The sequence below is a fragment of the Empidonax traillii genome, unplaced genomic scaffold (genome assembly GCF_003031625.1).
Source record: "Empidonax traillii isolate 1590-97213 ecotype Southwest subspecies unplaced genomic scaffold, ASM303162v1 scaffold605:size788243, whole genome shotgun sequence".
Lineage (NCBI taxonomy): Eukaryota > Metazoa > Chordata > Aves > Passeriformes > Tyrannidae > Empidonax > Empidonax traillii.
Genome location: NW_020955798.1, coordinates 502,445 through 518,594, shown reverse-complemented (window position 1 = coordinate 518,594; position 16,150 = coordinate 502,445). Strand labels below are relative to the sequence as shown.

Genomic DNA, 16,150 nt, shown 5'->3' with positions numbered 1-16,150 from the left:
CCTTTTGAACTCCTGTGTCCAGTCATTACTAGCGCCTATTGGCCCCATATAACCATTCATTCAAGCATCAGAAGATGCAAAGTTTTAAAGAAGACACCCCCTCGCCCTCATACTTCAGAAAACCATTTGTTCAAACCCAGACCATGAGAAGATCATCGTACACCACCGAACAGCTACATGGTGGGAAGTGGCAGGTGTTAACAGTGCTGGAGATGGAGGACAGCGACCACAGAGAAGAGTAGCCACCACCAGAAGAAATTCAAAGGGTTGTTTAGAAACCATGCATAGTTTTACAGCACACTACAAGAAGGACTAGATGATAAAGAGAGAAAAGTAAACTGCATAGAAGAAACACAGATGGTTTTTCTTTTGAAAGAAATAACAAATTTCCCAACAAAACTCCATCTTGAAAAGCCACTATAATTTAATCTAGTAAAAGAGAAATAAATTAAGGGCATTTTCATATGGTGCTGGCTACCAACTCAGATTTGGGTGTCTCATTGTTTGCAAAAATAAAAGTTTCAGTTTTGTTTGGAAGAGACAAAGGGGAAAACCACTTACCTTTACTTTTTTATGCCTAATTTTCCTCCCTTTTTGCATGAATACATTTTTCTAAAAGCTGTGACAACTGTTCGGCCAGCGCAGGACACCTGTCCGCCTCTCGTTTTTCAAAAATGAAGTACAATCCCTTTCAGGGTGGCTTTCTCTTCAGTCTTGAATTCCCAGCTGCTTAACTACCAGCCTTCCCCTTCATGCCCGCTGTTTACACTTCATTTGCCAGTTTTAGTTTCGGTAGCAAACACGGCAAAGGCAAAAGTGTTGCTCTGCATCTCCTTGGCAGGGCGTTTAACAGGCGGGTCTTGGGCACCACAGGATCATGGCCCATCTGCCATTGTACTCCTGCCATTCCTCCGCCCAGGCTCTTCAGAAATCCCGGAGGAATTAACCGTCTCAGGCTTGCCAAGCAGCATTTATGCCCCAGCCCCAAAAGCATTACAGATCTTAACTCAGCAGCTACTATTTAAACTGTTGGAGGGCACGCACTTACCTCGTCAGTGTCACCTCCCGCAGCACCCCCAGACCCAAGATAACGCACACTTCCTCTTCTCCCGCCCGCAGAAAACCCCTTTTTCCCACGTAGGATTTCAGTCAAACATTGCAGCCTTCTTTCTGCCTGCAGCTTTTGTGCCGATTCCCGGCAGACGTGAATAGCTCGTATAAACTTCAAGCACAAAAGACTTTGTTTCCTAGGTAACTCCCCCCCACACCCCCCGCCCCCCGCCCAAAGTTTGATGTATGCATGCAAAAAACCCACCCTTGCACACACACACAGACGCGTGGACACACATACACGGACACACACACACACACACACAGGCTGCATTTGTTGCCGATTCCTCTCCTGGATGACAATAAGGTGCTGGACAAAGCAGGCAAAGTGACCCTGGCTGCCACAGCTCCTCCTCTCCAAACAGTGGCATCACCAAATGGCCAGAGAATAAATACCTGCTGTCGGTCTGGCATTGTCCGGACAATTTCTTACCGTTTAGGAAACAGAGGGGGTAGTTGCAAAACACTGCGAGAGAATTAAATGCAAACGCTAATGCTATCAAGTCAATCCCAGTTCAGGCCTCTTAAAGGAGATGATAGGAGGAGGCGGCCTTATGGCCATGAGCTTCTGAAACCCATCCGAAGTGAAGAATGAAAAAGAAGTGGGGGGGAGGGAGTTATCACCGTGTCTTACTGACATGAGAAAAATAGAAATGGCTCCTTTTAGCGCAGTAAAGTTAGCAAGTGAAAAGCAAGCAAGAGGAAGGGTTAGGATCTAGAAGGAAGAAGAGTGAGACAGGGCTGTTAATTGAGGATTGCTTGTTTTTCCAGTACCTTTCTACTCCAGGGGGTCATGTGGCAACACTCAATTGGGGAGGGCGAACGGGTGCTGTTAAACTATAAAGGTGAAATGTGAAAAAAAAAAAAAAAATTAAAATTAAAAACATACAGAAAACGTTTCTGGTCAAAGCACATAATTTTTTGTCTGAATAAATTAGCATAAGAGCCAAAACAAGCAGAGATTTCCACCATTTCCTACCAATGGGTTTATTCCCCACAACAGAGTGGTTTGGACCCCTGTGAAGTCTGTGCTGATTTTGCTTCTTCAGATTAGACAAAACTGCAGTGAAATGGGTTCAATCTCCTTGTACAGACATGCTTAATTGTCTCAAGAATGCCTTGTGTTGACTTGGTACCTCAAACTGTGTTCTGCCTGGAGCTGAAGCAGTGCAAGGTATGTATCCAATTACATTATAAACGTAAATTATTTAATAAAATAAGGGATTTTCTTGCATTTTTTTTAATTTTAAGCTATAAATCTATATCTATAAATAATTATGCTGTCGGGTGATTTGTCAAATATATTGATTGCTGTGTGTTTCTGATAATATGGTTACTTCTCTGAGGTTGTGACCATTGTGTCAGGGTGACGACAGCCAGTTGGCTTTTTGTCATTTTTTGTAACACTTGAAAGGACAGTGATGGCCACAAGTGCTGAGCCTTGCTGAATACCTACACCTCCAAAATCCTCTTTTGGTAGAAACTCTTGTTTGTTTGTTGCAATATCCTGTTTTTGAAAGCAAGGAGTGAAGGAGGACTGACTTCTTTTGAAATAGGAAATAAAACAAAAAAGGAGATAAAGAAAACATGTCTGTTGACCACACTGGAAATCTCTAGCACATGTTTCTTGGTGGAGGTTATTATCTGTCCCTGCATTAGTTAGCAGAGCAATAATGCCAAATAATTCTGTGAATGTTTCCTCCCAGTCATTATCAATCAGCAACACTTCTGTGACAGACTAACCACAAACCTCAGTTTGAAACACTTGTATTGTATGGTCTCCTCTCAAGAAAAAAAGCTGTTATGAGTCTCAAAAGGCCTAATTCACCATCTTGTCCTACTCTCTTCCTAGATGCAAACCACCTCTTGCTTTGCCCTGGTTCCCATGTGCAGGACTAAAACCATGGGAAGCCTCCAGACGAGCTGCCCATAAGCCTTACAGGAGAGCAGAGAGGAGAAAGCAAAAGAGGGCCGTTCCCAGTTAACATTTCCAGATGGTTAGTTTCTACCCAGGCCAGTGGAAAAATAGTTCTTCCAAGCTGGGAAAAGTCCTTATCATAAGATGTTAGAGGATCTCTGGAAAGAGCTGAGGTAGGGAAAGACTAATGCTGGTTAGGTGACAAGTGTCTGCAATGTCCATGACCTGTGATGGTCCTAGTCAGTGCACAAGGAGAAAAGGTGGGACCCCCTGCCCTGACCTCTGAGCACAGCTACATGCTCAAGCCACTCAGGGGAAAACCTCTCCAGGAGAAACAGCAGGACCTCAACTTTGGCCTCAGATATAGCGGTGTGGGCTACAGTCAAGACAAGCAAGATCTAGTTACCATCTGCCTGCCCTATTGGTGCAATGCTTTCCTACCTCCCCCATGGGCCACTCTGCCAGATGCCTCCAAGAAAACCCCTGTCTGGTTCCATGTACCTACAGGCATCAGTTGATGTGCCAAAGCCTCAGGTCCCTGCTTGAGCATGGCAGGACAAACTTCCTAGGCAGGTTTCTATCACTAAGAACGAGGACAAAATGGAGGTGACTGATGAATTTTCAGCTTCTGCTGTCACAGTGGTGCTCCTGAGAAAGCTGGTGCTACCACTGCCTTGCCAAGGGGTCCTGAGGTCACCTAGTGCGTGTTCCATGTGGTCCCTGTCATCAGACAGCTGAGGCACACTCGCATAGAGCAACAGCCTTAGCATTTCAGCTCCTCTGTGCTGGGGGAGAGAGAGAACTGCTGCTTTTCAAAAGTTCTCATTCACTCAAGAAGACCAGAATATCTCTTAATGTCCTGAGTAAATACATAATTAAGCAAGAAATTATTATTATATACCCAAGGCTGTTCTGGTCTGATGGGCAAATCTGCAGTTAGGCAGTTTTCAAAGTGAATTTCTTTGTGTGGGTGTGCTTGGCAAACACCAACAGTGATAATCAATCTGTTAAATACAAAGCCAGAATACTTAAATATGCATTTTTCTTTAATGGGCTAAGATTGCTTTGAAATTAAACTGGTGCATAATTGCTTGAATAGGGATAAGTCCTATATATATATATATATATATAATATATATAATATATAATATTCTGCAGTCACTGACAAATGTCAACGTTTTTATTTACTTAGCTATCCCATCAACCTCACTTGCAGAAGTGCTATTGTGCTCGTGAAACTACCTTGCAATAAAATTCTTGGTTGCACATGCACATGATCTGATTTCTCAGTGCTCCGCATCTCCAATGTGAACTCTTTGGTTTCTGTGCACTACAACAAAATAGTCAGATGTCCAAGTCTGCACTAATCAACAGACCTTCCCCTATAGAGAGAGAAAGCAGCGCTGCTGCTGAGCGAATCAGCTCATCTTCCTTCAGCACTTCATTCGCGGTGAGATGAAGCACCTCTGAACACTCTCCCCCTGCTTTTAGGAAGACCTTAGCCTAACTTGCAGGTGCTTAAGTAAGGATTCATGACTCACTCTTTTAATGAATTAAAACATTAAAATATCATCTGTACAGTGACAAAGAAGCAAATCAGCAACTGACAAACTTGCCAGCCTGGCAATTTATGGGTCTGTCCCATTTACTGTCCCAGAGCTGTGACCTGGAGGAGGAGATGAATTGGCCAATTACAGGACAAAAATGCCACTTCATCCCCTTTATTGTTTTCCATCTCCCAGTCTCTGAGATGCCACTGTTGTTCAGCATCTTCAAAATGTAGGGAAGACTAGTTCAGGAAGCATCATTTGTATTAAATCATGTACCTAGCCTGCCTTACCTATAGTGATATTACAGCAGATTCTGGGATTTCAAAGTTAGTGAACAGGACATAAACACAAGAATAAACAACTCATTTTTCTTCAGGTAATTAAAGATTCCTTGGTAATGCTAAAGCCTCATCAGGAGCATTTATCCTCAATATGTTTGTCAACAATTTAGGCATGACTGAGTTGATTCCTTCCCCCTCAGCTGAGCAGGCAGGCAAGGTGTTACCTCACAGGAAATACAGGTGACTGAGTCACAGCCCCCAGCAGCATAGAGCTGGTGCTGGCAGTGCTGGCACAGCCTTGGCAAGGGCAGGTGGCAATTGTTATCAGTTGCTGCACAGCGCTCTCCTCCAGAGCATTATGTTTTACTCCTGCTGCCTAAAAGTTGCAGCTAACAAAAAGCATAAGGGATCAATTCTGACTTCAGGATTCTATAGCACTTGGTGGGGGAAATTTCCCTCCCAGGATAACCTTAGCTATAAAGCAAGAGCATCAGCATGTAGCTTCAGCATCTTCAAGCTTCATGTATGGTCCAGTATGCTTTCACCCTATGTGAGCACAGAAATAAGCTGGACAGTGCATCCCAATTTCTCATTTGAAAGCAATAATTCATGCACTGAAAAGGTAATATGAAGAGTGTAAACTAGTGAACTAGTGTTCAATCCCACGTTCCTGTGAGTACAATCCTGACTCCTTCTGGGATTCTGGTTGAAACCTCTCTGTCTCCCTCTCTTTGCCTGTGAAATGGACAGCCTGCTGTTTCCTTAACTCACAAGAGTTAAGCAAAATGGTATTAATTTACATATTGGAAAAACTAAAGGCTTGGTAAAAGGAGAAGTAGTAATAAAAGGCTAGCAGCTTTCCAGTGTTTTCAGAGCCCAGTTGACTACTTAATTAGAAATGCATATTTGTGCCTATACAGCAGCTTTCCTTTACAGTCAAATGATGCTGAAGAGAAAATAATGGGAATATTTCTGATGGTGCTATTTCTGCTGCCTAACACAACCCTGCTCACCTGCCTGCTTCCAACACATATAAGTGTTTCATTCTCAAGTTTTTATTTTATCTCCTTGTGAATGTTTCTTTTCTTTTGGAACATCACAAATGCAATCAGTTGAAGTACTGACAATCCTTTAACGATTAATGTACTGCTCCAATGTTTTGACAAGGTAAAGACAAAAATAAGACATGTTTTATGACAGAAGTCATACCACATGTGGCATTCCAGCAGACAAAGGTAAAAATAAACATTCCATGATACAGGGTAGTAGGTATTAGGCTTATTACACAAACAGTGCTATATGAGTTCAGTCTGACAAATAACGTCAGGTAGGTTTTATTTCTAAATAAAAGGGATACAGACATAATTTGCACATAGGAAATGCGTAGTCCAATTCGTCCCTGAACCCTAAGTCACTGGTTTCTTACTGAGACTTCATGTGTCTTCAGCACAAAACTGTGTGAAAGTTAGTACATTTCGTTGTGCCTCCTTCCCTTTGCTGTGCAAAGTATCCTAAAGCAGACCATAGGGAATATTTGTGAAATGGCAAGGAGATGGAATAAAATTATCCGATGCATTATCTTCTCTTCACGTTTGCTCTAGCTGAGGCCTCAAGGAGAGAAAAAGCCTGTCTTGAAAATAACCTTCTGCTTCTTGTTCCTTAGATTTCTGATCAGATTATAATTGTGAATAAACTGACACTGAAATTTGTGCAATTTTGAGTGTAAATTTCCAAACACTGAGTTCCTTGCTCCATCTTCTTTGTTTCATTGTAATAGCTGTACCACATGGGATTTGAGAAAGTATGTCCCATAACATTCTGAACTGGAATACTAAAATTTCACAGTCTGGCTGGCTGGACTTGGAGAAACCAGAGAAAGAAAAAAATGCAGAGAAATTTGAAGAGAAAGCTGAAATGCATTTGGAATGACACAGCATCTTCACACTCAGTGACTGGCCTCAGCAGTGCTACAGGCAGGGTTGTCATGGGAACATGTGTAAGAAATATTTTCCTCAGTTTAGCAAGTCCATAACTTCCTTGTACTCTCCTCAGATTATTTTTGGTTTGAGCTGGGTTTTTTCTTTTTTTTTCCTTCATTGGCAAAAATGCCTGAATGAGTGATACTTGTAAATGTGTTTGGTTGTATAGTTCTTTTGTCTAGGAGGAGACTAAATGTGCTACAGTTTTTCAGCTTTAAAAATGAATAACTGAAATGAATAGGAAAGTACAATCATGTCTGCAAAACCATGAGGGGCATGGGAAAAGGGAATGAGGAAGCAATGCTTACTGTTTCTCACAGTCTGAGAACCAGAAGGGAAATGATAAGGTATCAGGTTTGAAACAAACAAAAGCTACTTTTTCATACAGATTTTTAAAGTCATTGTCACAGAATGCTGTTGATGCCAAAGATGTATATTTACTAAAAAAAAAAATAAAAAAAATTGGACTTGTAACTAATTTCGGTATGAAATTAGAAGGATAAATTATGGGACACTAAATAGCATAAACCATGCCTTGTTCTTATTCTCTTTCCTGAAGGATCCCCCTCTAGTCTTTGAGCTAAGTGAACCTTTCAAGAGACAAATCAGGGCATTTCCTGTAACAAGAGTAGACACAAAAGAGTCTATGCCATTTCTAGTTCTCTACTCCTTCTCCACACAAAACAGTCCAAAACATCCCTCCAGACCCATTTAGGCTGGCATTACTTTCTTTGGACCATTTAGCCTTGCTTGGAATTTGTGGTGCTTTGACATCTTCCTCCTTGTAAAAGTAGTTGTGCTTAAAAGCGAATCTTCATTTGTTGTGACTGATTTTCTCTAGCTTTTTTATAAAATATGCAAGATCTTTGGAAGAGCTCTTAGCCACCTAACTGGTAGTGATAAAAACAGCAGCCAGAAGGTACAAATATGGAAACCTTGACTGGTCTTAGATATAGGTGACCTGTTTTTCAGTAGCTTTCAGTAGTGATAGTTTTCACAGGTCTCACAGTGGCCATTTGAACATTTCTCAAAATCAACTTTCTTATTTCAATACTGTAATACATGCATTTAACTTAGTCAGTTTGGAAAAGTCAGATCTGTAACTTCTAAAAATTTCCCTGCTTCTTATTGATCCCTTTCCTAACTCAAAAGAAACACAAAAAGGAGTTTTTGTTGTTTAGCAAAAGGTGCTTCCTTCAGCGCCTTTCCAATGCATAAGAAGAATGGAATACACAAGAGACTGCTATGCTATGAATAAAAATTCTTGTAGATTTAACATCTTTAGTTCATTGATGTCTACATGATACAATCAACTGGAATCAGATATCAAACATTACCAACAATCTCTGAAGCAGATACACTTTTGCAGATGTCAAAAAGCTTATGCCAAAAAGGGTGAGCTAGGCAATAACAGCATTCTCAACTTTCTCCTTTCTCTTGTAACGGTATCATTAAATCATGAAGGTTGGCACAATATCAATTAGCTATTCATTGTTGCAGTGTCTTGTAAAAATCTCTGATTAACCTTCTGCCAGACAGAGCATTCATGTGCAGCTTCATCTTGCCTTATTCTCTTTAATTTTTAAGTTGCCTCATGAACAAGGAGTTTTCTCAGAAATGGGTCAAGGCACTTTGAAGTACTCTGGCCTTGGCATATTTGCAATTACCAAAGCAGAACATTGCCAGATGCCTTGAAATCGATAGAACAACAGCCCTCCAAGCAGCTCTTGTTTGCTTCTCCTCAGGGGAATACTGAACCTGGTTAGCTTCCAAAAAAAGCCCAATATGGGTGGCCACAAAGCTTAATATTTTCCTTCTTGAAAGGAAAAAGGTGGACTTTCTGATAAAGCCAAGACATTTGCATTCAGCATGACTTAATTTTGCCAACTAATACAGCACGTAGAGGGTTGCTCTCACTATTTGTTATTATTTTGTGGTCCACAGATGGAAGTAATGTCTAAAACGCACTGGTTGTTTTCCAAACATAGCAAAGATTCTGGCCTTTCATCACTGTGTATGCAATTTCAAGAGAGATGCCTCATTCTCCATCTGATACTAACTAAGCAAGCTTTATGGTCAATGGGCTGTCCAAACTATTATCTGTAACTGGTTCTGATCCATAACATGGCATCGCCTCCCCTTTACCTTTTAATGACCCTACAACAGCAGTAGCTTTGATGATGGCTTATAAAGAAGAAATACGTAAGCCTGTTTCTCCTTTCTGTCTTCTAACTCTTTTTTATGCTGTCCCTTAATATCAGGATATCTTCTTTCAGTTGAATAATAAGGCCTGCAAATCTAGCCAGTTCAAAGCCTGCAGTGATGGTGATGCTTTCCTCAAAATTATCCAGATAAGCAGTCAAAAAGCCAGAATAGTCAAACTAATCAAAACCTTATCACGCATTTCATGCTTTTAAATGAGAAACAAAACTTTTCCTATAGGCTGATTAGCTGATGTTTTGGCCCCTGGGTAGGTGTGATTCCTTTAAATTGACTCCTTTAAACTGTGACTTCTTTAGCATTATAGTATTTAAATATGGTTAATATAGTGGATTAGGATGAATGTACTTGGATTTTCTAAGCTAAGTAAGTGGTGATTCCATAGCTACATGCTTATAATGTGCTCACATATCCGGAGATGCCAATGTCTCTGTACTGGCACATTCAGGACAGATCTATCCCTGTCCTACTGAGGGCTGGCATTAGACAAATGTATCACTTAAACTTCAAATCCAGGTCTGACCTGCGGAATTTAACCAATAAAATGGTTCTTAGCACAGGGCAAAATGTAGCTACTTTTGTGGGTCAAACACCCAGACCCACAGAAGTACCAAAGTCCAGCTGAGGCCAGTGGGAGTTACAGACCCAGTCAGAGTTAAAGTTGTGGATCTGACGACGCATTTCCTTTAACAGTGATAAATACCATATTGTCAACACTAATTTGATTTAGAATTAGTGCAGCAGTGTGGCAAGTCAGCACAGACATACAGGACCAGATCTTCAGCTGGACTTCCCACTTGGCTGGCTGGAAGGGCACATGTGAGACATGAAGAATCTGCAAAAACCGCATGGAGGTGGACACGGCAGAACAGGGCTATTGCCCACACATACAAAGAAAGTGTAGCTCCTTGTAACAGGAGATGTGCTGCTGAACCTATCTGCACACACACAAGCCTCAAGCCAGCACTCAAAGACCTTGAGTTCTTGGCTCCTGGCAATGCGAATGCCAGAGATGAAATTACAGCACTTTCTGAAATTACAGGAGGGTCCTTGAAGTGCTACCTATAAAGCATGAGTGGTGAATGTGAAGGACTGTGCAGGAGTGTGTGAGAGACAGCATATGTCTGCTGACCACAGGTGAAAAATAAGAGGTTTCTCAATGGAAATGGCCACCCTGGGACTGGCTGCTGGAAGCTGTGACCTGAGTTGAGCTGCTGACAGTTTTTAAGGTCAGCTATGTTGTACCTGCACAGGCTTGGGGAGGGGGCACTTGTGAAACACGGTCATACTTATGTCCCACCATGCTAGTAACATGTTTGTGTGGGATAGCTGTAATGAAAGACTTACTGGTAGCAAGTGTCGGTCCTTTATTGCTTGCCTCTTTTGACTGCAGATTGCAGGGAAGGGAGGAAAGGGGGGAGCCACCACAGCAATGGGGCCTTGGACTTTTTGCTCTCTGTTATCACTTCGGCTTCGATGTTCTGTTTTGGATGAGAAAGAAGACACGAGTCTTTCAGAGTGTTAAAAACATACAAATATCTCTATTAACAGCACAACAGAGACAGGAACAGGACAGTAGTTTCCAAAGATGAAGGTTCTCCTCTTCCCTACTGACTGGTACATATGATCCTGTTGCAACTGAAGGGGACAAGCAGTTACTGGACATCCATGTGCCCAGAAGCACAATGTCCACACAACACCCCCCAGCATATGCACTGAAGATGAACTGTCCCCAAATGAGATTTATACCCTTTATCCCAAGTGACAAAGGAGCTACTTCTAGGCACTTGGGATCCAAGGGCTCATTCTCAATGGGAACCTGCAGCTCCTATTGCCTTGAAATGCTGAGATGCAGTAATGCACTCTACCCATATAAAATATGCTCCTCTGAGGGGAAAGAAACACAGCCCCAGATATGATTTTCTTCCCATGCTCCGTGGCAATGCTAGATTTTGAGCACTGACCCAACATCATGAAGGTTGTTGCAGTGGCAACACTATGTTGCATCATGAAGGACATCATCCTGGAAAAGTCAACATGTCTCCAACCCAGGCCCACAGGAGTCTCCCTTCACCATGGGCATACAATACCCAGTCCTCTTCCAGCATCAGTTCCAAGTCTCTGAAACCTTCCAAGTGAACAGGACAATGCTCATGGACTTCCCATCTCTAATTTTAGATGTCAATCAGAAACCTGCTGTTTGCCGGGTGTGCTGCTGGAAGGAGATAATATATTCACCTAATACACATAGCTGTGGTCCAACCAACAATGTTTGCTGCTAGCATAGCAGTTTGATGACCTAATGTTTAGTTTTAATTGCTCCTGGTTAAACAGATAATGAAATTCTGCATTGAGACACAATAAACATGTTTAGGGTAAATTTCAGATTATCATTTCATTCCCACACATGCAGTTATTTGGAAAATATGATAAAGCAGCACATGAAAAGCTGCCTGCTCAACCTGCACAGCTGCTGTTAAATGTGCAGGATGGGAAGTTGCCAAAGCGGAGATTTGTACCTTTAAAATGATGAGACATTTTCTGACAGCTGCCTTCCTGTGTTGGTGTCAGAATTTCTCCTGCCCACAAGATGGCAGGCAGAGATCACCCTGGTCCTGGGATAACTGCAAAGCAGAGCTGCTGAGAGCAGAAAAGAATTTCTGTTCTACTCCAGCACTACTGTGGTTGCAATTGGACTGTGTTGCTCTCTGCAGTGCTATGAAGACATACTGCATCCACAGTGTGTTCTTGAGCTAAAATCTGCAGAAACAGTCAAATGTGGTAATTAATTGGAACATTTTATCCAGCTAACAGATGCTCTGCAGATCTAAGTAATCGATTATTATTATAAGCTAATAACAATAATAAATGAGCAAGGCAATTAGAGCTGTTGGTGCAAATCACTTCCAACACAGGAGGCTGCTCCTGAACATTTTAAGGGTGACCTGCATGGATTTTCTCCTTCCTTACAGCACAGAAAAAGACAGGCTTGTTTGCCTGCTTTGACCTGGGTCCTAGAAAGAATTTTCCCTTGGTTAGGTTCCCAGTGAAAACTGACCTTTTCCCATCTTTTGTCTTCTTGTAGTCCTGTTGTAAGACCATCCAGATGTTTGCACCTAGTAAAATCCCTTTATGGCAGGGGTGCAGGAGCCTGGTTATGAGCCTGATTGCTCCTGCTTCCTCTCTTTGTTGCATGATTCAATTTTGAGGCTACAGCTCTCCAGTCTGTTAGGTGATGTCAGGAAGTGTTCCCTAGTCTGGGAATGGGACACTAGCCCAACTTTTCCAAGCTGTCCAGGGTATCTATCACCTGGCTTTCAGCTGCCACCCCTGAAGGACACAGGTATCCTTCAGTATCATGCTTGGAAATCCTGAGCAGAGAGCTCAATTTTTGTGAAGATGCTGTAATACCACTGGGCTCCAGTTTCAGCCCTTGGGAACAGGGGTTTGAATCGGATGATCTTTAAGGTCCCTTCCAACTCAAACCATTCTATGATCCTACGGTTCTATGATTTCTTAGCCCGAGTACCCAAGTCCCAGTGGAGACCAGTGCCCACAGTTCTGTGTGCTTGTGCCTGAGCACCCTCCTGCTGCCTGGAGTGGACCATGGAGATGTGCTATGTGCGTGGAGCCGGGGAATGCGTGAGCACCTACCTCTGCGCAAGGCTCGCAGGTGCTGCTTGGCGTGGTGGTGCAGCTCCTCCACGCAAGGCGGTCTGGTGGAGGGGAGAAAGATGTTTCTTTGCTGATGCCAAGGTGCTCGGTAATAGACGCTCAGTTTGCTCTCTGCATCAAGGTTGGAGACAGCTGTAGGATATAAACAGAGTACAAGATAAGCCTTCTAGTCTCTCTTACATCAACCTAGCTGAAAAGCAAAGGTTCTTGCTTGGAACAGCATTGTCAAGAACAAGCACTGGGGTTGTTACAGCACCTCTCCTCCCATCAAAGAGCAGTGACTATTATCTTCTCTGTGTTACCATGTTATACCACTTAGCATTTAGACAATGGCCTTTTTTTTGCAAATGCCTTTGTGGAGGCAAGCAGGTGAAATGATCCTGTATCGGTGTTAAATATATGGACCAAAGGGATAATAATTTTATAGACAGCAAAATAAAAACACAAAGAAGCTATGCAACATTTCCACAGTGGCATTTTGAGCAAGTGCAGTGGGAAGATTAGGTCTTCCATTTACCCATTCTCCTGCCAATATGCTCTTCCACTACATCATGTTACGCCCAACTAGTTCCTGACACAGGCTACTACCTCGCTGCCTTCCAGGGCGTAACGGCTGAGATTCACTGCCCGCCCTACTGAGCAACTTCAACTGTCACCTATCAACAGAGGTTCCCTTAATAGACAGGGATTTTTGAGGGACAGGAACACTTCAGTTCCTCTAAGGAGAAATCCCAGAAGTCTGCCACTGAAAGTTATATGAATCAAGTCCACTAATGGTTTGAGAGAATTTCTCAGGAGCGACAGGACTCTTGGAAGATGTGCCCAGCCTCACAGGTACACAGCAGGTAGCTTTCCAAAGGCGAAAGCTGGAGCAGAGGGCCATGGGAGATGCCAGCACTCTGCCCCAGCCAGCCACAGGGAGCAGGCTCATCCCCAGCCCATGTAATGCAGCAGACCACATGGCACATGCTCAGGTATAGCACTGCGCTTGATCCCTCTACCACAGGCAATACATACAAACAGGCTCTCCAGTCATCCTATCTTCTAATGCCAAGGAGATGCTGCAGGTGTTTTGCTCACAGGACAACACAGTATAACACAGGTGGGCTAGCCTCATGCGTGGGAGGAAGGGTAGTGAAGGTACATCCTGGCGTTCCCTTTCCAATCAGGAGCCAAAGAGCCAGCATGCCTTGGGTTGGTCTTCTCACTGACCACACATTCCTCTCCTTTGCACATTTCAGGCCTCTCATCTACCTTTTGTGCTTTTGCACTTTCTTGCCCTTTCTTGAGGGTAGCCAGTGCATCATGTCAGAGAACACCTCTCTGGTGAACATGCTTTGCTCTTTCTGGTTTTGTTGCTTTCTTTAATGCAAAACAATATTCACTGAGACTGAAGGCATACCAGTGCTTTGTACAGAGAAAGGAACAGGGAACGTATAGTAGGAGAAGAAGGAGGGAGCAGACAGAAGAGAAGAAACCTAAGAACTATGCTGCCATGTGTGGGATGACAATGGACTGTGTCAGTTTCTTTGATTAGAAAAAAAAACAGTTCACAGAACTTTGTAGGTGTCATGACGGAAGTGGTGGTATAATATGATGACAGGCCTGCTGGAGTGCAGATTCTCAGAGCTTCAACAGCACTGAAGGGACCCCAAACTCTGTGTCCAATAGGCACCCTTTATTTGCTTCTCAGTGGATTTTTGCAGGTGGGGTTTTACTCAGTTTACAGCAAGTTTGCAGTGCAGTTCCGTGCAACTGGCTATGATGTCAGTGCAAAGGATGGCATCAGGGGGAGAAAAAACTGATTGACAGTGGAGTGAATGACGACAACCTGTCAATGTGTGTTTATCGTGAGGATTTACTAATGAAATTACTGATGTTGTGATAACATAATGTTCCCAAATTGCAGGCAGAGATTTTGATGGCTTGTCTGTCTGTCAGCACTATAATAGGGGAATACCTCACTCATATGAGCTGATTTTGAATCTCCTTTACCCCTTGAAGGTAATGAAGCATTATGTTTGTTTTACATAGAAGGGGCTGAGACACAAACCAACTTGCCCTGATCCTGTTCTGAGCCACACTGCCTCCTTGAGAATCTCAAGTCAAGATAAAAATTTGTAAGCAATAGTAATGATACCCCACCCATTTTTTACGTTGCTGAGGGCATATGATATTCATGATCACAAATTGTACCCTAGAGGCTAATGAAATGACCAGCCCAAGCAGTTCCTTCCTTCCTACTCCCAGAAAAATCTGTCTAAACTGAAGCACTAGTAGTTGTCTGCGGCAGATACCAGTAGGTGAGTGGAAAGTTTTACTTACTTATGAAATGTTCAGACATTTCATCAGGCTAGAATAGATTTTGCTGCAAAATTTAGCTTGTAGAAAGCTCTTCTGACTTTGGCAACAGTGTCTGACATGTAAGACTAGGAGCCTTTTGTGAGACTTAAAAATGAAACCAAGCTCATACAATTCTGCTACCTATTAACTGTTGTAGACACACATTGCTGTTCACAGATAAAACAGGATGACCTCTTAGCCACCCAGCAAGTCTCCATTAGCCAGCAAACCTGGCAGAGCTGTGCACAGTGCTGTCCCAGAAGAAAAATAAAGCACGAATACATTGCTTATCTTCAAATAAGAAGCTTAAAGTACCCTGTGCTACAGCCCAGCCAGGCCTGTCTGCATCTTCTTGCCTTTCCCTGCAGGAACTCCAATTCACAGTATCAGGGAATATGCCCCCTGACACCAAGAAAGCAAAAATATTGCACAATACTCACTGAACTGAACAATCCTTTAAAATACTCAAAAGCTGTAGCAGATTTTCTAGGAGGTCCAGAATAGAAACTAAAAGTGCTGGCAAAAAAAAAAAAAAAAAAAAAGCTGCAAGGGGATGAATGTTCTCAGCCTGCAGTGGGGATGAAGCTCAGAGGGAGAGAGAAGCGTTGGGTAGGGTAGAGGACAATGTTGGCCCAAGGACAAATAAGTATAAAACCATAACAAATGCAATTTGACTGGATGTTTGAGGAACAGCATCCCAACCTCAGAGCAGCAAAGCTCTGAAAAAGACTCCTGGAAAGGGGAGAAAGGAAAAAAGCTAACGAGTAAGTGAGAGCCTGCCAAAAAAGGGACCTGCTTTCATTTCATTCCTTGCACATTGTCCTTTGCACATGTCCTTCCATGTCCTTTGCAAATTGCTTGTGCTTCTGCAATGACATTTCGCCTGGCCTTCCCTGTTTGCCCCTGGGAGCTGGGCACCATCGCTGCGAGCTGAAGCCAGAGGCTGCAACCACAGGAGTGGACTGTGAGATTTCAGGACCACTGAACATCTAATTTTCTGCACAGGGTTGAATCTGTTGCTTCCAGTAAAAGAAAAAAGCCAACCCTGTGGCAGGCTAATTCAGCAGACAAAGA

At 42.8% G+C, this 16,150-nt stretch overlaps 1 protein-coding gene across 5 annotated transcripts in view; it reads right to left on the bottom strand.

Moving 5' to 3' along the window:
• The window catches only part of NHS (NHS actin remodeling regulator), a 260,319-nt gene that overhangs the window by 13,713 nt on the left and 230,456 nt on the right, over nt 1–16,150 (bottom strand). For 2 of the 5 annotated variants that reach the window (XM_027898564.1, XM_027898566.1), the window contains exons 2-4: nt 12,713–12,865; nt 10,406–10,539; nt 1,885–1,947 (exon numbers count right to left, since the gene is read on the bottom strand). In XM_027898564.1, the coding sequence (XP_027754365.1) occupies nt 1,885–1,947; nt 10,406–10,539; nt 12,713–12,865 (350 nt within the window). Of the gene's footprint in view, nt 1–561; nt 1,273–1,884; nt 1,948–10,405; nt 10,540–12,712; nt 12,866–13,250; nt 13,352–16,150 lie in introns of those variants that run through there. The other 3 variants (XM_027898567.1, XM_027898565.1, XM_027898568.1) reach the window with 3 other exon arrangements.